Genomic DNA, 24,065 nt, shown 5'->3' with positions numbered 1-24,065 from the left:
AGAGGTCCAGCCCCTCTCTCCTTCTCGGGCATTGCATCCTGACACCTCGCTACCCGCCTGAAGGGGTACATACCGTCTTGGCTCTTGAATTGGCACCCCGACCACTGAATGCCACCTTACCCTGCTTGCACTTACACTGCACCCTCACGGTTGACTCGCCAGCGGGCCGAGGACAGAGGGGCGGAGCAAAGAGACTGACTACACCATCCGTCCATCCATCCCCTAATGTTACTTAGTAAGATATAACAGGCTAGGGCACTACCTCGAGGAGGGAACCCGTGCGCCCGCTCGTCTCGCGCGGAATAGAACCATTCTGGAAAGGAGATGGCGCAACGGGGTTGTGTGGACACACAGAGACCCGACATTGAGGAAGCTTTGTCTCTTTCGGACGGGGCGGAACGCGAGGAACGCACTCCCAAACCTACGCCCTCCTACTGTTGTTGATCGTCACTACCGACCTCCTAAGCACACAGCATTGCCCTCCGCCGAGACTACCCGACTCAGGCAGCGTCTCAGCAGGAAATGGACATGACTTTTCTCTCCAGGAAAGTACACTTACTTCACCCCACCTAGGTACCTTTATGTAGTGCTGCGCAGAACAGCCCTGAAGCCGCCTATGGGTCCCCTATGGACGGAGCAGGCCCTCTCGCCTGTTCGTGATGAAGCTTCCGCATGGCATGTCACCATCGCCCCTCACATTGACATGCCAAAGTCAAATGTCCTACCGGAGCGCACGCCCCGAGTACGTGCCGATGCCCCCAAGAAACCCCAGAATGTAACGACCTCCGACGCTGACTGCCAGAACAAACACCTTATTTTTGGGCCTGTGAAGTTTTGGCCCCCCGGGCGGCGGGTACCCTTCTCCGCCTCATCATCATTGCTATTCGGTTGGTCGATTTATTTCTAGTTGGTTCGTCCTTCAACATTGTAACTTTCTCTGCGATGACATGACTGTCACTTTGAGCACCAGGGCCGTCCCTTTTCCCCGTTCCCGTCTTCTCACTCCTGCACATACGTCGGGGCCTCGTCACCGTAGTACGTCAACCTGCGCGGCGTAGGAATACCGAAACGAATGGCCAGATGGTTCCAAATGGACAGAGAGAGGATGCAATTTGATAATTTACCGCCCGCAGACTCTCGCCATCTCGTCCTCTCTTTTCCACTTGCCGATACGAACTGGGGCCCCCTTGCGATCCAAACCCCTGGCTACCTGGCGTGTGAAAAATGCCTAGCGTATTCCCTTTGCCCGTTTCCTGCTCATCGTTGCGGTGGCGCAGAGGCACTGCCAAGACATTTTGGAACTTGCAAGCAGGACAGTCATTTCAGACACACTCGCTCAAAGACACCCACACAGTCAAAGCTGCACACAGGAAATATATCGCGCACTCTACGCGCCTGGTTTGGACTAGGGATGAGAAATCTCCCCTTTCAATCTTTTGGGCGGTTTTCCTTGATTGTTGTCAGTGGACGAACACGATCAGGATTGCACAGCCACGGCCTCCCATCCAACTCTAGTCACTTGCAGTCCGGTTGGTCGCTGTTGGCCGAGTTACTGAAAATCAACTGGGTGCTCGGGCATCTCTTGTCCGTTTGTCGGCGACGCGCCCTGCTATGAAGGCGACAAGGTGTTTCACTCGGGCGTTGCTCATGCTGCCAAAAAGTCGTCAACCACCTGGTCGGTCCAACGCGATTAGCAGTGTTCAGAGCGGGTGACTCAAGTCAATATACTGCTCCCGTTGTCGTGAGAGATAGCCGTCTTCTTGGCATTGCTTGTGAACTCTACCTGTCATCTAAAAAAGGCATTCGTGGAAAAGAAAATCCGTCCAACTCGTGCCCATGACAGAGAGGCATTGCTGCACTGCAATTGCGGAATAACGCAATCCACGGTCTCACAGTGAAGTCTGGCGTTGTCGACACGCGGTACAAGTACAATATGATGATAGTGAACCGTCAATGCCGCAATTATTGAGCTCGTGTTTGTAAAGACCATCAGACGCGTTGAGCCTCAGCGGAATAGAGATCGATAGTCTTCATCTCAAAAGGCCTATACTATTGTCTCCTTCACAAAATGAATGTCCCATAACATCAAACCCGGCGCATATCTGATATTTCCTTCTTCATCATATCGCCCGGACCTGAAATCTAAGTATGTAAGTAGTTAGGTTGGTATGCAGATAGATACCAGATAGATACCTGAGATAGTCTGAAGACCAACGGCGACCCCGCCAATCACGGAGGCCGGCCTTCTTGACGACGCGGGGAGACCGCGCTGAGCACCCAAATGGCCCCACCACAGCCCGGACCAAAGCTCAAGCTTGTTCATTTTCCTCGCACCGAATCACCGACCTCACCTCCCCAGGCCGCAAAAGAGCAAAACACAAGCGCAACCTTCAACAACGTCATTCGGGACGACCACACACCCCTGCGCTCCGAACACGGCCACGACGACAACTCGCTAAAGACCATTGATCAATCCGATCCCAAGAAGGCCGCTTGTAGTCTCCCGACGAAAACGCTACGAAGTCCTCCACACGCTCTCCACCCTACACAATCGTACGCGCAATGGCAGACAGAGGATCGCACAGAGGCGGTGGCCGAGGAGGTGGTGGCGGCGGCGGCTATCGCGGACGTGGAGGAGGACGCGGCGGCGGCGGCGACCGTGGAGCACCCCAGGGGGCCAGCGGTGACCGCGAGAGACCCAAGAAGGAGAACATCCTGGACCTGTCAAAGTACATGGACAAGCAGATTACCGTCAAGTTCAACGGTGGCCGTGAAGGTCAGTCACTCACATCATTCTCGGCAACACTTCAACGCGGAGCAAAGCTTGCTGACCAGACGCACAGTCACCGGCACACTCAAGGGATATGATGCATTGATGAACCTCGTCTTGGATGATGTCCATGAGGTCATGAGAGGTAAGACTGCCTACTACATAGCCCGTGAAGGCCATTGCTGACACGCTGTACACAAAACCGACAGACGAGGAAGGAAATGAAAGAACGAGATCCCTTGGCCTCGTCGTCGCTCGCGGAACTCTGCTTGTCCTCGTCAGCCCCGTCGACGGCAGCGAGCCCATAGCGAATCCCTTTGCGCAACCCGACGAGGAATGATCTCAATTCGGGAGAAACTGCGACACCACGAAACCACAAGGACGAGATCATGAGCTGGCTAGGGCAGAGAGGGTTACCTATGTTGAACTCCACCTCAAGAGAAAGAGAGAGAGTAAGGAACCAAGACGCCAAACAGTTTGACAAAGAGGAACCACAATGGAAAGGTTCTGGTCCATGGTATAGCACGGCTGTATCGATATTTATACCCGCAGCAGCAGGACATGAATGATGATGGCATGTCACACATACCAACATGCTGCCCAAATGAAGATACCATGGCACACAAAATCTCACGATGGCGAAGTTATCATGACTTGTGTTGTTCCCAAAAGAACTGCCCGTTCTACCAAAGACAATAGCCCGCTCAACCAGACACTTCGTCGCCCAAGAAGCGCAAGGAAATGAATTGAAACTTGTTTCGTAACTGCTCGCTCCTCGTGTCGCTTCATCTACCACGTGCGTCAGGTAAGAAAGAGACCCCCGCATCCTGTGAGGTCGCTCATCTCTCATCTATTTACTAGTTTGCATCACTTTCCTGTCCCAGTCAGTTGACCCCTGTCCGCTCTGATTTCGCAAGTGCTGTCCATCTTGCGCCCCGGTTATCTATCTCTCACGTGAAGCTCCAACATTCTATGCGGAATCCAACAGCGTAAACCAATGTGATTGGTCGTCGCGCTCAAGCGTTGCTTGTCTCGTCGTTGATTTCGCCTCGAGGTCTGCGGTCCAAACAGATGGGAGCATCTTTCTTAGAGTTTTGGTGATGGTGGAAATAATCGTGATCGGAACCGGAGACTCTCCAGTTCTCCCAATTCTAGTGAGAGGAACCTTGGAATCCTCGGGCCGTTGACTGTTTTCCTGCCTTAAGCAGCTCGCCGAAAGCATTGCCGAGCTGCTTCTTCAGATCCTTATAACTGACTACGAAGCTCGTCTGCTCGTCTCGGCTTGTGAGGCAGATTCTGTCATCGCTGCCGGCATCCAACCTGTTCAGACATCGGATGATATGGCCCATGTCCACCACAGGATTGCCATTTGCATCAACCTGATGGAAGACATAGTCACGGAACAGCTTCAGCATGTACCGTTCGCCGTTTTCTGACCATGCTCTGTCGCCATCGAACTCTTGTCTCTCGTTGATGGTACCAAGCTTGGCCATCAGGCGTACCAGCCGACCATTCTCCAACTCGCGAAACAGCTCCGACTTCATCGTGTCGGCCTCTTGAAGGCTGGCGTCCAGCGTGGCCACCATATGAACCGCTATGCCCCGAATGAATTCTTCGATGCCCTTGGGTGTGGCGCCCGCTGGAGCCGGAGTCAGGAGCCATAAGACAGTATCAGTGATCTCTTTAGAATACACCCGGCTCATTTGTTCCATCGATCCTTTCAGATTGGTGAGCTGGCTTGGTGGCGTATTGGTCGCCAAAGACAGTATCAGCTTGCCAAACTGGATCAAGTCTTCCTGTTGCAGCTCCTGAACCGGGCGACGAGCTTCGAAATGAACCACATCCAGTATGGAACATGCGCTTAGCCGAATGCGGTTCTTATCAGTGACTATGACTTTGCTCATATCGAGGCAGCGGGCAGCCAGGTTCAAGGCATGGATGGCCTTTAATGCGTTGGCTATTTGCGACACGTAACCCCACAAGACACTTTCCGCAATAGGGTTCTTTGCACTGAAACGGGTACCGTGGGTTGTGTTCGGTTGGGCAAAGTGCAGCTCGGCGAGGGTCTTAGATAGAGGGTGGTAGTCTTGAACGAAGAAGAGAGAGCTGTCACCAAATGCCCGAGTGGTAAAGGCATCGTGGATGGTCACCACGTTGCCGTTGTTAAGTTTTCGCCATTCTTTTACCGAGCGAATAGCTTGCTCATTGGTCAACCGAAAGCCTGTTATGCGTCAGCCTGGGTTGCATCGAGGTTTGATATCATAGCGTACCCTCAAGACGTCGGAGGCAATAGGTTTTCCCGCTCTTAGAAGATGTCGCCTTGTATACCCAAGTGGTGTAGCCGAACACACTGGAGCTCTTCCGATGACTTGTATCGAGAGGAACCAGCGAAAAATAGTTGTCCAGCGGAGGTAAAGTCGAGTCTGTGGAGAAGTCAGCCTCCAAAACTTTGAGAGAATGTTTCTCGCCAACTTACTTGGCATGACCTGCTGTAAGGCCTCGGACTTGCGTTGCATTTCTTCTCGAAGCTTCTCGGGGAGAAAGAAGTCGTGTACTTGTCTCTGAAATGGCAACAGGTCGTCTCTGTATGGCCCAACAGGAGCGTAAAGGTGGTATTGAAGCTGCCTTTGATCAGTCTCGCCACATTTGATTCCGGTTCGAAAATCTTACCGGTTGGAGAGGGGCGGTGTAGGCGTTCTGATGTTGGAAGTATGCCGCGCTTGAACCAGCAAGGCCAGTCGGATCGTCTGCATATGGGTTGAAGGGTGTAGCCGGCAAAGCCTGACCAACATTGGGCATAGTAAAGGGGTCAAATGAGAGCCCCGTATCTGAGGCTGTACCATTGGCGGTTACCTGCAAGCGTATCAGTATTTCAAGTTTCAGCCGAACATGCACGACGCTATATTCCTACCCCAGTACTCAATTCAAAATTCGAAGGGGTGAACTCGCGGAAGGTTGCGGGATTGAAGACAGTCGATGAAGTTTCGCCATCCTGAACAGCAGCAGGTGTCGCAGCTATGAAGGATTAGTCCGGTCCGAGTTCTCATCCAATTAAAAGACCAGGCAGTAACATACAGCCTGCTCCTCTGGGAGTGAAGACAGCTGCACTGGCAGCTTGTGAGGAAAATGTGGATTTCTTTGACGGGCCACCCAGTGTATTTGCGCCTGGAGATGCCGCCGATGGAAGGCCAGCCGGAGTGAATGACGGCGAGTCGACATTGAGTGCCTTCCTTGCGCTGTGGGTGTCCATATGTCAGCTCTGCTCCTTAATCAAACGAAGTTGTGTGTCCGCCATCGGGCTGGCTTAGTGTGCTGGGGTTCGGGCGTCGTATCTTCTAGGGCATTCAAAGATCCAGCAGTAGAATGCCCTCCTTCCCAGATTGCATGCCTCTAGGTCTCTACTACCAGAACCAATATCTCCGGCCCCTGGGGATTTTTCATAGCCCGTGGCATTTCGGAGAACACATGCTTCCAGTGAGAACCGCAAGGCTTAACCCCCTCCTCCTTATCTCCCCACGGGCGTATAGAGCCTGTCGTACAGAACTACGGCCGCCTCAACGAACGACCACCAGTCATCTATCATAGCGTCACCCGAAGCTTGCCTACAATCAAGAAATATTTCCACCTTTTTTGAGACAGGCACCGGAATATTGAGGGTGGTGACGACGGGTTCCGGGCATTCGTGGCAGGATCGGCAATGGCGGTGCATGAAACCAAAGACAACGTAGCGGGTGGGCACCTACAATTCGGACTGGTTACTCTGGCCGCCGGGGCTGTTCTGGACCGAGTTGGATCGAGTCTGGTCGTGGTTAAAGGCGCAACCTGTGTTCTCGTATCGGCAGTGTCCATATATGAGTACGTTTCGGCATAGTGTCTCTTTGTTTTCTAATGCAATTGACGAACGTCAGCTACGGTGCCATGTCAATGTGGTCGAGAGAGTACATAGGCGCGTCCACTCGCCTCGGGTTTTGGGCTTTGGCGACCCGACTTGTCGACGAAGGTCGGACTGGGGGTATCGCGAGGTCGCCATGATCAATAGATTCGGTTGGAAAGAGTTTTGCCGCCCTGGTCGACGCTACGACGTCTGCATAGAGTCAGCCAAATCCAGAGCCCATGGTCGGATTGTCGTCGAGGTCGTTTTCATGGTTTGGACGCGCGCGCTGGATGTGGACGAGGAGGGACCGGGCTGGTTTGGGCGGGGGGGCAGAAGACAAAGGCGGGCAGAGAAGAACACAGTGAAGGAATGGAGCTCGCGTGGGGCTGGCGCGAAGCCGGACGGGGGTCATTTTTTGGGCGGACGTACTTGATCCTTGCAGACATTTCCCATGGCTTGCACACTGTTGGTGGGGTAGGTGGCTCGGTCATGGACACGCACGATATCCGTACGAAGGTATTGGTGATGTTGGCCGGCGATCAATCCGATGGGTAAAGGATGATGTAAGGCGAAGTCGTCGTAATAGGGTACGGCGGCAAGGCAGGGTTAAATGTAGGCGCGCGCGCCAGAGCGAGGATGTCTGTAGCCGATCGCAAGCAGGAAGATAGGTAAAGTAAGCAGTTGGGCGAGGCCGGCGACGGTGTAGGAAAGAGTGAGGTGATGCGCCGCCTCCTTCGATAAAAGAATAAAGGCAGAGATAATCAGGTCATGCATAGAGAAGAGGAAAGGGGCATTGTCCGATGGCAGTAGGAGGTTGGGTGGCCCGCCCCAAGCCAAGCGCTGAAGCCGAAAAAGCAACCCCTGGGAGGACGACTTGGGTACCAGATTTCTTGCAACTTGCAGCTTATTACCACTCGGTGCTTTAGCACTGTGCGCGCCATTACACTGCGTAGGTATGTGTCTTCCTGGTTGTTGCACTACTTGCTCCAATATTCAATTACCCCAGAGCACAAGAGATAATACCTCTTAGTTGCATTACTGGCTGGTAGCAATTCGCGAGGCAAGTTTAACGTCGATAAGCCATGATTGATAAGCGCAGAGTCTCTTAACACGCTGTGGCCTCTGAGACGCGGTTCTGCCGACGCGGTACCCAGCCTGCCTCCTACCTATGTAGGTACCTGGTGTCCAAGCCTCCACTCCTTTCTCTCCACATGCACGGCCACGGACAAGTGTCGTCACCAGCCCTTGTGGACATCAAGTGCGGCTGCACCACCTCAGACACCCGTCGCTTTCTATCAAAGCCCGCGCATCCAGCCTCTCTCTTCTTAGGGCAGAACCGCTAAGCCCCTTGACCGTTTTGAGGTTCATCGATTTCTGACGGCACCACCAATCTTGCTGTTATCCTTCTCGAGCGCATCTCTGTTACTTCGCGCTGCCACCTTGATACATACCTGGCCACAACCGCCCTCCTCGCCCCCATCTGACTTCGATTTCTTTCCGCAACTCCCTAATTCATCGACCTTTGAACGACGCAACATAGCATTTGCAACCCATCTCTGCATTGACTGATTGTTATTGATTTGCTGCCGCGGTCAACGGTCAACATGGCGGAGAGCGGGGACTTAGACTTGGGACAGCTATCGGCAGGTCAGCAAGAGGCTTTGCAGCAGTACACCAGTGTCACAAACCAAGACCTTAAGGATGCGGTACCACTACTGCAGCGGTCACAATGGAATGTCCAGGCAAGTCATCACTTACAGAGCTAATCCAGTCCCGCCTGTAGGTTGTGTTGACCATAGCCTCTAGATCGCCATCGCCAAGTTCTTTGACGGCGAGGGCCCCGACCCAGTCGCGGAAGCTATGGCGCAGGATATTCCACGGACAGCAGCACGGCATGAGAACCTCCAAGAAAGTTTGCATGCCTCGGCAGGCCGACCGCAAGCTCCCCGAAGAGATCGCCCTGAGCCCGCACCGCGAGTCGTTCCCCAGCCGAATGCCTTCCACCGGCCTCCTTTTTTGATCGGGCTGCTGTTGGCACCCTTCAGCATCGGATACAGTATCGCGTCCAAGATCTTCCGTACGGTCTTCTACGTGCTCAACTTCCTCCCAAGACAAATTCGGCCACGGGCCATCACAAGTGGGCCGGGAACTGGACTAAGGAGCACCACTGGACGCCGCATGCTAATGCCTCGGGATACGGCTGCACGTTTTAAACGCGAGTTCGAAGAAGAGTACGGTAACACGGGGTTGCCGTGGTTCGAGGGTGGCGTTGCTCAGGCGCAAGACTTGGCCAAAAAGGAACTCAAATTTCTCCTCATGGTCCTCATGTCGCCCGAGCACGACGACACGGAATCCTTCACGAGAGAGACGCTGCTGGCCCCCGATGTGGTCAGCTTTATCAATGACCCAGCGAACAACGTCATTCTATGGGGCGGCAACATACTGGACTCGGAAGCTTACCAGGTTGCTCAAGAATACAACTGCACCAAGTACCCGTTCTCGGCAATCGTATGCCTCACACCCAAGGAGGGAAGCACCAGAATGAGTATCATCAAGCGCCTGGCCGGCCCTATGCCAGCATCTACATATCTCTCGGAGGCACAGGCCGCTATTAACAAGTATGCGCCGGACCTGGCAGGCGTTCGGGCGGACAGAACAGCGCAGGAAGTGACGCGGAGCCTCAGGAACGAACAGGATTCCGCCTACGAGCGATCGTTGGCCAAGGACAGAGAAAGAGCACGGCAACGGCGCGAGGCGGAAAAGGCTGCGGCGGAGGCCGCGCGGAAGGCTGAAGAAGAGGCCGAGGCTGCCGCAAGACGCGAGGAACAACGGGAGAAGTGGAAACGCTGGCGGGCGACGATAATGGAAGAAGAGCCGCCGGCGAGCAACAAGGATGTTGTCCGAATTGCGCTCAAATTGCCCGAGTCGTCCGGTGGGGGGAGAATCGTGCGCCGATTCCGAAACGATACAACGATGGAAGCACTCTATGCGTTTGTGGAATGCTACGACGTATTGACGGCACCCGAGGAGGTCACTGCGGAGAAGGCGACAGCGCAGCCCGAAGGCTACGAGCATGAGTACCAATTCCGTATCGCATCTGTTATGCCCCGGATTGTGTACGAGCCCAGTAAGGAGGAGACGATGGCACAAAAGATTGGACGGTCAGGAAACCTGATTGTGGAAGACATGTCGGCTGATGGCGAGTCAGACGAAGGAGAGGATTACTCGTCGTGAATTGCTGAAAATGCATTACGACGTAAGTAGTCTAGCAGGTTTGAAGGGTGATAGGCGGGGATAGACAGCATCAGTAGACAACCGCGCCATGCTGCATGCGCAAATTACCGAGCAGTCGCAAATGAAGTTGTTCGTAGAGCATGAGTTGGCTTCATTACCGATCAAGTACTCCGATGGAGCCATCTTGGCTGGCAAGTAAGATGGTGACATTCGAGACACACTGCGGGGTTGGAGGCTTGTGCGAGGAGGCAACCTGACACTGTAGAGTCGCGGAGACGCTAAGAGAGGCGATTTGCGTGGCCTCTGATGGCTGGCGTCTTGGTCGTCCCCGCAACTGAAAGGCGCTGTGATATAGGATGTCTCGTGGTGTGGTCGTCGATGTACGTAAGTGGTGAGAGGTGCAAGTGCTTGCGTGGAAGAACGAGGCTGTGCAGAAGTACGTTGCAGCAAGTAAGTGCGTGTGTGTCTCTCTCTCTGTCTGTCGTTGCGAGGGAAAGGGTCCGGGTCCGGGCCGGGCGTCACTGGAGACTGAACAGGGGCACTGCCGTCCGATAATTAGTACATAGAGGAGGACCCCTGGAAACACCTACAGCATGAATCTTCCCCTAAACCCGTCATCTCGGATTAATGCGACCCCAATCTTGACGTGGGGGTTCTCCAGATAAACCCCAAATCCATGCCAGTGGTGAGGGCCAAATAAGGTGCATTCATGGCGTTCTTTGCCTGTAGAATCGAGAGGCATCAAAGCGCGACTTGACACCGAGAAGGTACCCTGGAATCCAACATCGGTTGGTCTCGCTTTCACTCAGACTGTGACAGGGGTGCGAATGATGTGTGCGTGTACGTACTGGGGGTGTCGTAGCAGGGAGTCCCTAAGTAATCACGTTGGCTCCTCTTGAGCATCGCTTTTGCCTACGAGGCGTCGTCATGCTTGCTGAGAAAAGCATCGGGTCACCTCGCCGCAGCATTGGGAAACCTACATACCTGCCTTGGGTTAGTCGGGCTGTCAGGTATCCTACCTCTCCCACTACTGTTACGCATTCGTTTGTTTGCAGCGCGCACATCCTATGTAATTTGCAATTAGTATTAGAAAGTATTTATTGTGAGATGCTCTATCACTATTACACTGCGAGCACGCAGGAAGTTTTTGTCGTACATGCCTTATTCACCGGTCCCGTGAACACCCACCTCCATCCATCTCTCCCATCCCCTCTCATCAAACAAGCGAACAGCCGTGGGGTCTCTGCGCCCATCTCCAGAATAGATCCATCAAGCACTCTTGAGCAAAAGCACAAAAAAATAAAGGGAGAAAGGAATCCCAAGACAGGAGCATTCATGGAAGCCAAGGTTGCCACGGGCGCCACTACTCGCAGTCGCTCCCTCTCTACGTACTCTGAGAGGCGCAGACAAACCCACCCGACCCGACTTGACCTGGACCCTTGCGCCTGACGCTACCTCTCTCTCCCTCTCCATCACCCCGCCACAACTTCTCCAACGGTCCAGCACACGCACTACGACGCATATCCTACTTGCTGTGTGGTGGTTTGTATACGTGTAGGACCCCGTGGTCCAGTGCGGGAAGCCGGGCTGAGGTTTAATTTAAGATAACCCCCCGTTCGTCTGTCCAGTCCAAAGTCGTCTTACCTCCCTTTTGCCTGCTCATACTTACCTCCGAGCGTCACTTCCAAGCTGCAGCTCGATAGGCCCTGCGTATTTCCTCCAAAGTTCTCCCGCTGCCTGCCACACGCACACTTGTTGCTCCCGCCTTGCTGTCATTTGGTTCGCGCCAAACTTTAACACGGGCATCCGTCATCGCTTGTCAACTTGATCGCGATAGCTTCCGCCGCTTTCCAACAGCTACATCGAAATCTCACTTCCTCTTCAATTCCCGATTGGTTCTTCCGTTTCGAATCCTTCGGCCTGCTCTTCGTCTATTTGTCCGAGGGCTCTTGCATCCGTGCTCCAAATATCCCACCTCCCCTTTGATTTAAACGCCCAGGCGATTCGACGCCAGCCAACGACGGCAAAGATGAAGGCCATGAAGGGGCTTAGCGTTAATCGCATGATGAGCACCATCAAGAAGCGAACGACGAACAGTGAGTAGTGGGCTCTCTGCGTCTTGTCCTTTCCAACACATGCAGGGTCGCTGCGAAGGAAGTGCTGATCGACGTCCCTCTCCGCAAGGCTTCAGTGGACCCAGTGATGCGTCGGCGTCGTCGGACCCGCAGAGCGAGGCTCCCGAAGCTATCGCTGCACGCAGCGTGGTACGCAAAGCCATCTTTCCAACGCTATGAGCAGTTGTTGACCTCGTTCTCAGAGACAATTTTGCGAGTCTGGGGGGCCTAATGCCCAGGTATGCTCATCCTCGCCCATGTCCCGATACCTCCAAAGTTGCCTGCTCACTCCGTGTTTTCAGGGTGATGAAGTACTCTACCTCCCGCCCATCGTCGATGCCGCCGAGTCCTCCCCGGCCGCCGCCGCCGAGTGCGCGCGGGTCATCCGGAAATACCTCTCAAAGGACAACCATGCCAAAGCCTCGTGGCAGTACAATGCCATCATGTTGATTCGCATCTTGACCGACAACCCCGGCCCGACTTTCACGCGCAACATGGACAAGAAGTTTACAGATACGGTCAAGGAACTCTACCGATCTACGCACGACCCCAGCGTCAAACAAATACTGTCGGAGACGTTGGATACCTTTGAGGCCACCAAATCCGACGACCAAGGCCTTGGCGAGCTGATCTCCATGTGGAAGAAGGAGAAAGAGCGCAGTTACAAGCAATATGGTGTAGGACCGCTTCCGAGCCGACCCCTCCTATCTGCCCAACTGACATACATGCTCCTTCAGAAGCCAAGGCAATCCATGACCGGCCCCGAGCCTAGGACCATGAATGTACCCGCAATCGACTCCCATTCCCAGAACTACTTCGCTCGAAACCATACCAACCGGACCTTGCCCAGCCCCGTGGAACTCGCGAGCAGACTGGAGGAAGCGCGAACTTCCGCCAAGCTGCTGTCGCAAGTCGTGGTCAACACTCCCCCTCAGGAGGTCATCAACAATGACCTAATCAAGGAATTCGCCGATAGATGTCAGAGCGCCTCACGAAGTATACAAATGTACATGGTGGCAGAGAACCCGTCCCCCGACAACGACACGATGGAGCACCTGATCGATACGAATGAGCAACTCCAGTCGGCACTCAACCAGCATCAAAGGGCCGTTCTTGGCGCTCGGAAGCAACTTGGCATCGGTCCACGGTCCGATAACACGAGTCCCGTCAGTCCCCAGGCGGCTGAATACCAGCATCCAACTCGTCCACAAGACCAGCACTCCAACCCGCCACAGGAATGGCAGCAGGCACAATCGTCCTCTTCTAGTTCGACGCCGGCACCTCCTTTGCCAACGAGGCCAGCTGAAGCTAATGGCAAGGGAAAGGCTTCGGAATCATTCGCACCGCCTGCCGGTCCTCCGCCAAAAGCGCAACAGCAACCTCTGACCGAAGACCCCTTCAGGGACCCCCATTCAGAGACCAACTATTCTTCTTGGAGCAGACCCGGAGGATCCGGCAGCGCAGTGGAACTCTCGGGTGAAGAGCCGCGTCTGGCTTTCGAGCCCTACCACCCAGGCTTCAGCTCCACCCCAAGCTATCTGGGACGGCAAGACAGTGCTCTTGGCAAGGTTACGATGCACGGCGCCGATGCCGCTGCAACGCTTGGTCCCCTGAGCGGTAATTCGATCCAAACTGTCGACCTCAGAAACCGTCAGGAGACGCTCCACGAAGATTCAGACGACGACCTTTATGAATCTACCCCCAAGAGCTCCAAAAAGAAAGACCCAGTGTCCAGATATTGATTGGTCTTGGGTTCTAGAATGATGGGGTATTTTCTTCTTCTACATCTGTTTTGCTTTTGGCGGCATTTCGGCCAACCTCAAGTTCTACAGCACGTCGGGTTTAAGCGTCTGTTTGCGATGTCATTGCAGGTAGGGAAAGGCCTACCTGCTTGATGAATATGATTGCAATCACTGGTATAAGCATTAGTAAAACACGGCGTCTGGCCAGGGAACCCTGATAGAAACCAGCCCGTTCACTTTTCTACCAGTTTTTCTTTCTCCATTTCTTGTCAGTAGCTCCATTTACTTGGTACACAAACTTTGATAAGCCATGATTGGAACTTTTTCGCGACCAATTCCCATACGGTATACCTCTGCATGCGTCCTATTGACTTTGTCACTTCTGCACATGCCACATACAAGGAAGAGAGGGGGGGAAGGCGTGAGGTTCTCGGCACAACCCTTCCCTTAGTTCGAGGTTGTCAGCCGCACCCTGCCACAAAGAAAGCAAACCTGTTTCTCGGAATCGGCGATGGGCTGATGGGGGATGTGGAGGTGAGTGTTGGGGTGGGTTGAAGATCCGAACTCGACTCCAAGCCCTATGTCCGTGCCGTTCGCCGTCAGTGGTTGCTTATTCCTACGGGGGCCGCCTCTTTCTGTGTCTTTTCTCCGTCATTCTCTTTCGTCCTGTGCCTCAACGGACGCCGAATTTACTGCAGGGGAGGGGTTTGAAACAATATCCGCCCGTATTGATCACTGTTTAAGGAGGTCGCTGGTCGCCATCTGACATCAACTTAAGGGGGCAGCAGGAGAGGAAGGCTAGAGCAGAATACTAATTATATGAAAATACGAATAGAAACGCAGTGCCAGCTCATTCATTTTAGCCTACTAATATTGTAGCCTACCGGTTCCCGTCGATGGCTTTGATAGAGACAAATGAGTCCTCTAGTAAGGTATGAAAACATGTATAGAACCAATTTCTAGAACAGGTTTGCCAACCCATCCCATTCCACAGCAACACCCACGCCTATTTCTATCTTACCCTATAGAACAATATATACCCTCCCTTAATAAAAGAGGAAAGACATCTACGTCTCGTCAGAGGGTAGCCCCCTCGCCCGAGCATAGTTTAAAACGTCCGTCATCGCTGCTCCGGACGGATTGCAACGTCTCTGTGATACTCGGCACGTGCCAACCCTGCGCCAAACAGAGAGAAGCCGGAGCAGGATGACGAAGACAAACCTTGAGCTGGCAGAAATGAGAAAGCGACGATGTTGTTGGAAAGACAAGCTCTAGTCGAGCAAGTGGAGGGCGGCAAGCTGCAGGCTGTGACAGGCTAACGGCAGCTGTCGGCGCGGTGCTTTGCTGCTGGAGGCCAACTTGTAGGCATGTCAAAAGAAGAAGACAAGCTCCAGGACGTTTTTAGAAGTCATTAGACCCACGTGCCTTTTCCAAGTTCCCCGGACTGCCCAAGCTGTTATCCAGCTTGGATAGTCCACTAGCTAAAGGGCCTACGTGCCTGCCCAAGATAGATATGCCATTTGCCACCACAGTGTCGCTCAAGGTCACGTCAAGCTCGTTATTTCTCTTTTCAGAGCGTGAGAAGTGACTGGTTGCGAGACATGCGTAGTCTGAGGACCCAGATATTGATGGGACGATAAACGCGAGCTCGGTGCGAGCTAATACTCGTATTGTCCTGGTAGCAGTTTGCACCGAGGAGGACCCACCGCGAGTCTGGGTTCAACGCCATACGGCTGGCAGGGTTGGGACAGTGATGGTGACTCGGTAGTGGTGGTGGATGTCTGGCAGGCACGTGACGTCTTGTGGCGGCCACGAATAGTATCGTGGAGTGGATGTTGTCTGCTCTCCGGCAACATGGAAGGGTACGCATGCCATATTCCTTTCCAAGGGAGAGGATCGTTCTCCTCAGACGTTGCGAGCACTGTCGTACCCTCGATGACGAAAGTTCTTGGTATTAATTGTTGAAGTTGGCATCATGTCGCCTCGAGGAAAAGCTCACCGTAATGGACATATTAATGGATGGCTCGGCTCAGCCACTGCATATAGGCAGCTAGAGACATATAGTATCGCCACGGATGTACTTATTATGTTCGAAATGATTACATGGCAATTTGCAAAAGGAATGTGAGGAAACTAAAAACATACAACACCAGGTATTCGCTGGTCGTCACCGACCCAACTACTAATCCGGCCCTCACTGGCTTATCTATGGGAGAGCGGACGGGATCCCGAGTTCTCCGGTGGGTATGGTCGTATGTGACGACTGGGGCAATTATCGAACTTAACAAGATCAGAATCTTTGCTTTGAGCTGTCCGAGTAAGCAGTTCCAGCTTTGAGGGCATCCCGGAGTCACAACGAGGATTCGATCAAGACACAAGATATGGTCCGTTGAATGGATGATTTGATCGTCCTTGGCATATAGGGATTGAGCGAGTTGGAGACCTTTTGCAAGTTGACCCATTACGATGTCATGTGTCATTTGAAAACCACGAGTAGTTGCAGTGGACTTGTCTGTTTCTGCGTTTGGGAGTGTGGGGGATGAGCAAGCAGAGAGGGGACTGCATATGACGCCGTTTGGCTCAACCCTTTTTTGCCTAGAGTGTGGACAACGGCCTTGGGCAAGCCAAAAATACCCAAAACAAAAAAGATGAAGAAAAGGCACGAGAAAGGTTATCCCAAGTTGTTGGTGGAATGGAAACATATCAGAATAATTTTCCGATGGTGTCATTTGTCGGACGGAGTAGTCTGTAGGACTGCGACGTTGACGAGCTCGCTGTCAACTCCATTCATATACAAACATGGGCCAAGCAAACGGAGAAGACCTTGCTCCCACAATCGAATCATTGACAGGCGCGCTATTGCTGGCGTGTCTGGAAGGCGAGCAATCAGTGCCCCATGCCCAGTTCCGGTCGGCAACGCAGGGCAGGACAAAACCCGTAGATCGGACATGTCGGGCTGCAAACATCACCTGTCTCGGCATATGGGATGTCAAGGTCAGGGCAGGTCTCCCTTCTTACGTCGAAAGCTTCATTCAACAGAGGTGGCAATGACGTTCCTTTTCAGGGCAGCAGACCATCCCAGCTCGAATTTGGCCTGAACATGTGCAGCGTCACGACTGCTTGGAGGGTGCGCTTGGAACCCTCTCTACGCCAGCCTTGTTTCAACGACGCCCTATCATAGAGAAGCAGCCACGAGGTTGACCGGGCACTGCAGGCGAAAAGGCTCAAGGGCGGAGGGGTCGGGAGGGGAGAAAAGCACACGGTATGACCGATCACGACGTCGAAGACTGTCGTCTCGGATCAAGTTCATATTGTGACAATCATGGCTAAGTCCGGCGCATGCAGCTGCGGGAAAGCGGGTTCATTTGTTTCGTTGGTTGGCCGTTTTGCAGAAGGAAAACAGTCACTCACCTGGACGTGTGTTGGCTCGTTGGTAGACGTCCTGAAGACGAAGAGTAAAGGCCTGCCAGGATCCATAATGGGGGTTGATGGTCGAGGGGATTGATGAAGAAAGTCGTTAAGGGGCTGGTCAGCCAGGATGCAACGTGGGAAAAACCTAGTGTGGGCTGTGCAAGGATCCGATGGACCACTCGCATCTATGGAATCTTTGGGCGGAGATCAGACGATGCGGCTGAAGGAACAGAGATCGACCGCCCCCCTCAACGCAGTCTAAGAAGTTTACACTCTCTGGCTCTGCGCATTCACCTTGGTCTAGTCGTATGTATTTCGGAAGAACATATGCCCACTGGTCAATTAGTAATGATGGCACACTTTCGTTCTTTGCTGACGGCGACTTCCAACAGAAGACAATGGGCGCGCGAGCGAGCGAGCCAGTCAGAGCTGGGCAAAGGGTTTGCAGTGTTGACCGCTCGAGTAGTTCGGCGAATCGAAGGCTACGACAGGCGTGCACGGCAACGATTTCGAGCATATTTGATTCACTGAGTAACTGTCCAAGTGATTGGAAGGCAGAATACATGATGTGATGTGACCAGGTAAGTGACTGATCATACAAAAAAAAAAAAAAAGCCCAGCGCCTAGCTGGATCCGTGGCCTGCCGTTGCGGTTGGCGACGGGGTACATGTTGGTATGCGTGCATACTTTGACGAGCGAACCGCATTGGGCTCGAGTCGCGACGCGACGTCGGGACCAAGGAAAACGTTGACCCGCCCAGCTGCTACAGGTCGACATGCATGCGGCGATGGGCTCCAATGCCGTTTAGGTGAATGACCCGCACATAAATAGTGCAGCAAGCAGTGATGGTCTGCAAGTCAGACACACCGAGGATTTGACGCCGCATGTCATGACATCTGTCCTCTCCTCTGACGTGGGCCATGGATGCAGTGAGCACCCCCAAGATAACAGAAACAAAGTCCCGCACCTACTTGTCAGCATGCCGTACGCACGTAACAAACAGTATGCCGGGACGAACGCAACAGCTGTCAAAACTTCAACCGGCGTCCATGGTGCAACACCGCTGTTCCCCGGCTGGTTGTTCCACACTGGCACATTGGTTGCCAACGAGGATACAAAATTAATGCTTTCATTGTGGCCTGTAGAAGGGAACCCGAATGCGGCAAAGTCGAAGAAAAAAGAAGAAAAAACCGTCCAGCACAATATTTCGCCGTTAGTGTGGTGGTGTGCGCGATGCCGATTCCTGCTCGGTGCAGCAGATCCGGGGGCCCCTGTTCAACAGCGGACGCAGCAGGGGTTCGGATGTAAAACCAGACGAGCTAATCGCATCCATTTGCTGGCCAGGAGCCCGGATAACGGAATATTATCGATTACAGTGTACATCGTAATTGTCGATGATGCTCGTGGTTGCGGTCCAAGACTTCAGTCCCACCCACCTGTCTGGGGCCTTGTCCCAAACCCCAAACAACCCGCGGGCCGAGACATGGAGGGTGCACAGAAGTTGTCAAACAGGGTCTCCTAGCTTGATGGCGAGAATCTACAGTAGGCGTCGCAAACCACATAATTCATCTTATCTCCGTGACTGTCGAAGAGTCCGAGATGGGCGACCGTTCAAGTCAGAATTGGAGGCGTAGCCTCCAGCTTGGCTCTTAACCGCGACTGGTTCCTGAAGATGGGAGTTGACGCCAGCCCCTGCAGTAATTGTCTTGCCGCCAATTGCCCCCACCCCCATTGTACGGCTGCACGTTTGGTCCCGGCGAGTCTTGCGATTGGCTTGTGGTCAGTGTGGCAGGTAAGCGTGTATGGAAGTTGAGTCGAGTGACGAGCTCGCCGCCGAACATTATGACATGCCATTAGTGTCCATGGCCAGATGATCGCAGTTGCCCGAGGATGAAGGTGGCTTCTGTGGGGAGGGGGTTCGATCCACGAACAGAGCCCAGTCTTGTGATATATCGACGAAGTTGTCGCCATCCTGTGATCCCCGAGGTATATAAAATCGGAGCACGCAGTCGTCAGATATTACCGAAGCAGGACGTACCGTCGCCTTCCTTGTGCTGTCTGCCACGTTGGTCTCGTCGAATGTTGTCAGATTCCATAAAAGAGTTTCATCGCTTGCCGGTTTGCGAGGGCCATGAAAAGGTACAATAGACGGGTAGGCGAGAATAGCGACGGCAGCGAGGCACCGGCCAGTGCGGGAAAGCGATGGAGAACGGTACTTGATACTTTGATCGTTGTTCCGTTCGGAGAAGTAGACGCGGAAGTTTTTTTTTTTATCTAACAAGCGAGGAGATGAAAGGCCAACCAACAGGGAGGCGACACGGTAGCGGTATTTCTGAGTTTGTGGAGGGAGGGAAGGCGAGAATGGAAGGGAATTGGAAAAGACACAGCGAGGTACGTACATTACCAGAGCATGTAGGTATCCGAAATGCATTATGCATTCAGACGGCAGCGATCTTCGGATTGCTTCAACCCCCGCGTTGACCAGGGGGCCCTCTTCTAGACCCTGCCGGGATCATCTCTTGTTGTTTGAACCTGCATTTCCCTTTTGGGACATTCTTGCGAAACATCCCTTGACCACCTCTTTCTCCTCATCCCATCCACGCCCAGTTCTTCCCCCTTTGCTGCTCACCTCGTACGGTCATACCTTGCTCCTTGGCTGCCTGTGGAATTCTGCTCTTCTTCTTTTCCTTCTGGCTCCGTTCCGTCTCTGGTTGCCTGTCGGCCACCGACCATCCATATCTCACCTTACACTGCAGACAACCTCGAGGTGTACCCAGGTTACAAGGGGCCCTCGTTCCAAGGTGGATCAAGTGAATTGAAACATATTGTACTTTACATCCAGTTTCTCTGTACAGATTCCCAGAACTCTCCAATCCCTACCCACCTTTCCCTCTGCTGCTGATTATAGTACTGCCGCTACTTGACACGCGGCAGCGTCTCCACGAAGTCGGTAGGGTGTGCAGGGAGGGTACTCGCCTACCTATCCATCTCACTGCTGTCTCTCTGCCATCCTTCTCGACTGGAGCTGTTACGGGTGGTGGTTGCTACCGTGGGCTGATCTTGTCTCATCGTTCCTTTCCAAACCAGTCCCGTTCTGTTTTGGCGCGTGCGTGTCTTGATAGCCCTGAAAAAGTCTCTTCTCTTCCATCCGCTCTTCTAGCTTTTCTTCTGTAGCCCTCTGTTTATTCATCCGCGACCTTTTCTTTCTTTCTTTCATTCTTTGCTTCTGCTTGCTATTCTTGTCCTTTATCATCTATCCATCTAGTCGGCTAGGGCTGCTCGTCTTGCCTCTCCCTGCCATTCCCTTGCCCCGTTGTCATTGTCGTACCTCAGTTGCCCGGTCTGAGTCGGGCTAATGTTGCGACTCTATCCTCCTTCTGCATCCCCATAGATTCAAGCCCAGGTACTGTACATCTTGTCGTATCTGCCCCTTGCAACATACACACACGCGTACATACATACCATACCAACCAAGCATCTTACCTTGCCTCCTTCTTGCAGACGGCTTCTGCAAGTTAATGTCCATGGACCCCCGTTGAGTCCATTAAATCCCCGTCCCGGCGCTCGATCTATCCACTCTCCTCCACCGGGGCCTCCTCTTGTTCGCTCCGCCCTCTCCTCGTTGTCGGCGCCCCTCGAGTAGCTTTCGTCCCGCAGTCGCCACACGGCTAAGCTAGCTGCTGCTGGCATACTTGGGTCATCTAACTGTACCCGCTCGTGACATTGTCCGCAAGCAGACTAGCCCCGTCTGTCAACCTGCGGATCATGACTTCGGACCATCCTAGCTCTCTTCAACAGCACAACAGGTTCGAGTTTGATGGAACCGTTGATAAGACCCTTGCTTCCCTCCCCCTCTGTGCCTCCGTACCTACCAGAGGTTTCACCCTACCTTGACCTCTCCTCAACACCTCTCTACGAGCCTGACTCTCTCCTGCTCCTCTATGTGGAAGCGCCATTTGTGGGCGAATGGCTACCGCATCTTCCCTTCGCGCAGCGCCTCAAAAATGGTCTCTGAATGACCTCAGTTCCGAGCTGCTAGCTCTCATCTTCGATCAGGTATGTTCTCTCTTCTAACTCATGGGCGGTACCAACCTACCCGCCTACCCCGACACTTATATTCGTCGTCGTCTTACACTAGACTACCAGCTACGCGAATTGGACGAGCGCGCCCTTGCCGCTGCCCGGTGCTTGTCGAGACGCTTTGAGGCCATCGCGACGCCTGTCACCTACCGTACTCTGTGCCTCAACGAGCGCATCGTTGCCCCAGATGCCGAATCGCGGTATCCCAATCTCCTCCGCAATGTGTCTACCTACACCAACCATGTCATTGCACGAAGCGATCTTAACCCTGACGGCATTCGACGTGTAATAGACAGGATTCAACGCCTGAGGACTGTACGGTACGTTACGCTTGGACTGCGCGTATTGATTGCAAATTGATGAGACTATCTGCAGGTGGCACTACGTCGACGCCGAATTCAGACCGGGACGCCTCTGGCTCCCTTCGGATGTGCTCAACTCCCAGCAAACACGGTTTAATCGTACCAAGCTATTCGTCGAAGACCTGCCGCTCCGGGAATTTGAGGGGCAGCTGCGAGACACCTACGTCCGAGCTATTCCCACAGACCTCCTCGTGTCCCTCAAGCTTGCTAGTCCAGCTCCGCCGCTTACCACGCGACTGAACTCTCTCAAACAGCTTCTCCTGCTGTCCCGGCGCCTCGAGACATTCCACTACGAGGATCGGGGACAAGGAACGAGTTTCAAGTTCGTAGAGGGGGAGCGTATGCCGCCGCTGAAGGACCTGGTTCTCAAGTCTTACGACTGGAACCATTCCAAGGAGGACACCCAAGCATACTGGGACTTCTCCCAACTCGAGTCGCTAGACTTGATTTCAGTGCCCGTCTTTAATTTCCTGTCAGCAGTCGACTTTCCTCATCTTGCGGGACTACGACGGCTGCACTGCGAAGACTTCAGTGCTCATCTTGTCGACAAGCGACAAGAAGCCACAGGCGGCCTATATTTGCTGGTGGCCAACCACATCCGAGCCCTGCAGACACTGAGCGTGACCTGCCACATTCAGCTGTTCCCTCTGGATGGTATCCTCAAGCATGGCGCCTCCCTGCAGGTACTCAGATTTCGCGACCACATGGGATTTGGAGAAGAGGATCGACGTTGCCCAACGCTCTGGGCCGAGGACCTCGCAATTTTGGCACAAGGCCTACCATACGTGCACACGCTCGAGGTAGACATGGACGTGGCTCTGTGCGATCCGCCCGAGTTTTTACGCGCCATCTGCAACTTTAGTAGCCTGCAAACTCTCACGCTCCACGTTCAGACCGTTCTTCATCCACTCGAAGTAGTCCACCCGGGGATGGATCGCGACTACGACGCGGCTCTGCGCACTTTCCAGTTCCTATTGCGGGAGAAGCAGCTAGCGACGCCTGATGTTCCGTGGAAGAAAATCACTATCAACGTGGGTGGTTGGCGAAAGGTCATGGTTCGCCGTTTCAGCGCCGCCTGGCGTCGTCAAAACGAAAACGGCGTCTACGCTGAACGATGCTTCGTGCTGGGAAGGAACGAGCATGGGCAGATGGCTTACCATGAGGAAATGAGCGTTGAAGGGCGCTCATCCACACCAACACCCGACCCACCGACGCCGAATCTGGAGGCGGATTACGAGTAGTAGAAGAACAAATCGAGGGAGATATTAGGTCCGTTCCGCGTGGAGAAAGCAAGAAAGAAAACGCATTAATCCCGGGGAAAGCCAAGAAAAGACGCGAAAGCCTACAGAGAGTCGGTCACTGGCATGTAGATGAGAGATTGACTAAGTCAACACTCTAATCTTAATGATATTAACGACGTTCATGACCATCCGTCATACCGTATCATCTTCGACTATCATTGGAAAGGCGACAGAAACAATGTGCAGACCGACAGTCTAAGCTGGTATGGCATCCCAGTGTCCTGTTGGGGATTTAGAGTTTCCCGTAAGTTCGATTTGACCTGACACCATCAGCCGAACCATAGTGGAGCAAAGTTTACCGTCAGTGACATGTCAAGACCTCACTAAACCCCTAAAACGGCATTGTTCGCGACTGGAGCCGGTAGGCGGCCGTGGCGTCAGTACAACTAGCACACCGTTATAACCCAGTGCGATGAACATAAGCAGGATGGAAGTCAACGTCGACGACAGGTTCGGATCGGTCGGCAGTGCCAATAGGCGGATTGCAACAGTAACCGACATACTGAAGGATCCAGAGATGATGAGGACTCTGCATCTTGGTTTTAGCGGAAGACAACCCCCGGGTAATAGACAACGCTGTCGTTCACTTACGGCTTGGCCCTGATTTGACAGGTCCACGGAGCCGTTGCCGAGATCTAGGGAGACCTTGCTTTTGTGGTTGTGGGTGGGTGCGGGTGCGCCACTCTTGGGAGGGGGTTTCTGGACGATATTGAAAGCAGTATTTCTTGCGTATGTAGTGAAACTTGTCAGCCAATGGTCTGTGAACTCTGGGCGCCGAGTGGTTGACTCAAGCCTCCTGCCCTCGCCTTCCGGTCGACTCGGCCCCGATCCGCTCCGGATCTCTGTAATTTCGGCATGCCGTTCAACTGACCGAGAAACGCTAGCTTCACCGAGCACGGACGCTGACTCACCGAGGTGACATCGTCAGCATTGTGGCTTCACCTTACACCGTGAGTACACCGAGACATGCAAGAAGAGGAAAAAGGGGCCTGGGCAGAAAAAAATAAAAATTCCAAACTACACTCTGATACCAATGTATTGGTCCGGAAGGCCAGTTCGATATGTTTGACTCGTCATCCCGGTGCCGTGGTCATCGGTAACCGCGTTACAAAACTTGACGCATTAGGGTAATGCTAATCGCGCACCCGAGTGGGTTGGCAATAGAAGGCAATATACA

General features: G+C 53.4%; 5 protein-coding genes across 5 annotated transcripts; 4 read left to right on the top strand and 1 right to left on the bottom strand.

The window, feature by feature from the left end:
* The first annotated feature begins 2,338 nt into the window (after positions 1-2,338).
* On the top strand, positions 2,339-3,376 carry CDEST_14627 (Putative sm-like protein Lsm7/SmG). Its single transcript, XM_062930783.1, has 3 exons — positions 2,339-2,776; positions 2,844-2,915; positions 2,980-3,376. Exons 1-3 carry the CDS (start codon positions 2,563-2,565, stop codon positions 3,108-3,110), a joined length of 417 nt encoding a protein of 138 aa, XP_062786834.1. The 5' UTR covers positions 2,339-2,562; the 3' UTR covers positions 3,111-3,376.
* Position 3,377: 1 nt separating this feature from the next.
* On the bottom strand, positions 3,378-7,343 carry CDEST_14626 (Putative Zinc finger, CCCH-type, protein kinase-like domain superfamily, Pan3 pseudokinase). The gene is made up of 9 exons (XM_062930782.1): positions 7,074-7,343; positions 6,731-6,854; positions 6,514-6,655; positions 5,846-6,006; positions 5,682-5,785; positions 5,441-5,623; positions 5,247-5,391; positions 5,041-5,193; positions 3,378-4,991 (listed from the first exon to the last, which is right to left on the bottom strand). Exons 2-9 carry the CDS (start codon positions 6,798-6,800, stop codon positions 3,922-3,924), a joined length of 2,028 nt encoding a protein of 675 aa, XP_062786833.1. The 5' UTR covers positions 6,801-6,854; positions 7,074-7,343; the 3' UTR covers positions 3,378-3,921.
* Positions 7,344-7,750: 407 nt separating this feature from the next.
* On the top strand, positions 7,751-10,012 carry CDEST_14625 (Putative UBX domain, UBA-like superfamily, Ubiquitin-like domain superfamily). Its single transcript, XM_062930781.1, has 2 exons — positions 7,751-8,386; positions 8,451-10,012. Exons 1-2 carry the CDS (start codon positions 8,249-8,251, stop codon positions 9,876-9,878), a joined length of 1,566 nt encoding a protein of 521 aa, XP_062786832.1. The 5' UTR covers positions 7,751-8,248; the 3' UTR covers positions 9,879-10,012.
* A 1,352-nt stretch (positions 10,013-11,364) lies between these two features.
* Positions 11,365-14,067, top strand: CDEST_14624 (Putative VHS domain, GAT domain, GAT domain superfamily protein). The gene is made up of 4 exons (XM_062930780.1): positions 11,365-11,974; positions 12,063-12,142; positions 12,196-12,231; positions 12,295-14,067. The coding sequence occupies exons 1-4, from the start codon at positions 11,908-11,910 to the stop codon at positions 13,732-13,734; spliced, it is 1,623 nt and encodes a 540-aa protein (XP_062786831.1). The 5' UTR covers positions 11,365-11,907; the 3' UTR covers positions 13,735-14,067.
* A 5,850-nt stretch (positions 14,068-19,917) lies between these two features.
* Positions 19,918-23,065, top strand: CDEST_14623 (Putative leucine-rich repeat domain superfamily). The gene is made up of 3 exons (XM_062930779.1): positions 19,918-21,201; positions 21,292-21,545; positions 21,601-23,065. The coding sequence occupies exons 1-3, from the start codon at positions 21,112-21,114 to the stop codon at positions 22,826-22,828; spliced, it is 1,572 nt and encodes a 523-aa protein (XP_062786830.1). The 5' UTR covers positions 19,918-21,111; the 3' UTR covers positions 22,829-23,065.
* The last annotated feature ends 1,000 nt before the right edge of the window (positions 23,066-24,065 follow it).

The sequence above is a fragment of the Colletotrichum destructivum genome, chromosome 10, assembly GCF_034447905.1.
Source record: "Colletotrichum destructivum chromosome 10, complete sequence".
Lineage (NCBI taxonomy): Eukaryota > Fungi > Ascomycota > Sordariomycetes > Glomerellales > Glomerellaceae > Colletotrichum > Colletotrichum destructivum.
The sequence above is the reverse complement of the archived record's forward strand: the minus strand, read 5'-3'. Positions and strand labels throughout refer to the sequence as shown.

Excerpts from the sequence above, each read along its gene's own strand:
- CDEST_14627 (XM_062930783.1), top strand. The coding sequence starts at position 2,563 with ATGGCAGACAGAGGATCGCACAGAGGCGGTGGCCGAGGAGGTGGTGGC. Across the intron at positions 2,777-2,843 it reads GTTCAACGGTGGCCGTGAAG|TCACCGGCACACTCAAGGGA; the intron begins GTCAGTCACTCA and ends CCAGACGCACAG. Across the intron at positions 2,916-2,979 it reads TGTCCATGAGGTCATGAGAG|ACGAGGAAGGAAATGAAAGA; the intron begins GTAAGACTGCCT and ends CAAAACCGACAG.
- CDEST_14626 (XM_062930782.1), bottom strand. The coding sequence starts at position 6,800 with ATGGCGACCTCGCGATACCCCCAGTCCGACCTTCGTCGACAAGTCGGG. Across the intron at positions 5,624-5,681 it reads ATTTTGAATTGAGTACTGGG|GTAACCGCCAATGGTACAGC; the intron begins GTAGGAATATAG and ends ATACGCTTGCAG. Across the intron at positions 5,194-5,246 it reads CTTACAGCAGGTCATGCCAA|ACTCGACTTTACCTCCGCTG; the intron begins GTAAGTTGGCGA and ends ACTTCTCCACAG.
- CDEST_14625 (XM_062930781.1), top strand. The coding sequence starts at position 8,249 with ATGGCGGAGAGCGGGGACTTAGACTTGGGACAGCTATCGGCAGGTCAG. Across the intron at positions 8,387-8,450 it reads GGTCACAATGGAATGTCCAG|ATCGCCATCGCCAAGTTCTT; the intron begins GCAAGTCATCAC and ends CATAGCCTCTAG.
- CDEST_14624 (XM_062930780.1), top strand. The coding sequence starts at position 11,908 with ATGAAGGCCATGAAGGGGCTTAGCGTTAATCGCATGATGAGCACCATC. Across the intron at positions 11,975-12,062 it reads CAAGAAGCGAACGACGAACA|GCTTCAGTGGACCCAGTGAT; the intron begins GTGAGTAGTGGG and ends CCTCTCCGCAAG. Across the intron at positions 12,143-12,195 it reads CTATCGCTGCACGCAGCGTG|AGACAATTTTGCGAGTCTGG; the intron begins GTACGCAAAGCC and ends CCTCGTTCTCAG.
- CDEST_14623 (XM_062930779.1), top strand. The coding sequence starts at position 21,112 with ATGGCTACCGCATCTTCCCTTCGCGCAGCGCCTCAAAAATGGTCTCTG. Across the intron at positions 21,202-21,291 it reads TAGCTCTCATCTTCGATCAG|CTACGCGAATTGGACGAGCG; the intron begins GTATGTTCTCTC and ends CTAGACTACCAG. Across the intron at positions 21,546-21,600 it reads CAACGCCTGAGGACTGTACG|GTGGCACTACGTCGACGCCG; the intron begins GTACGTTACGCT and ends GACTATCTGCAG.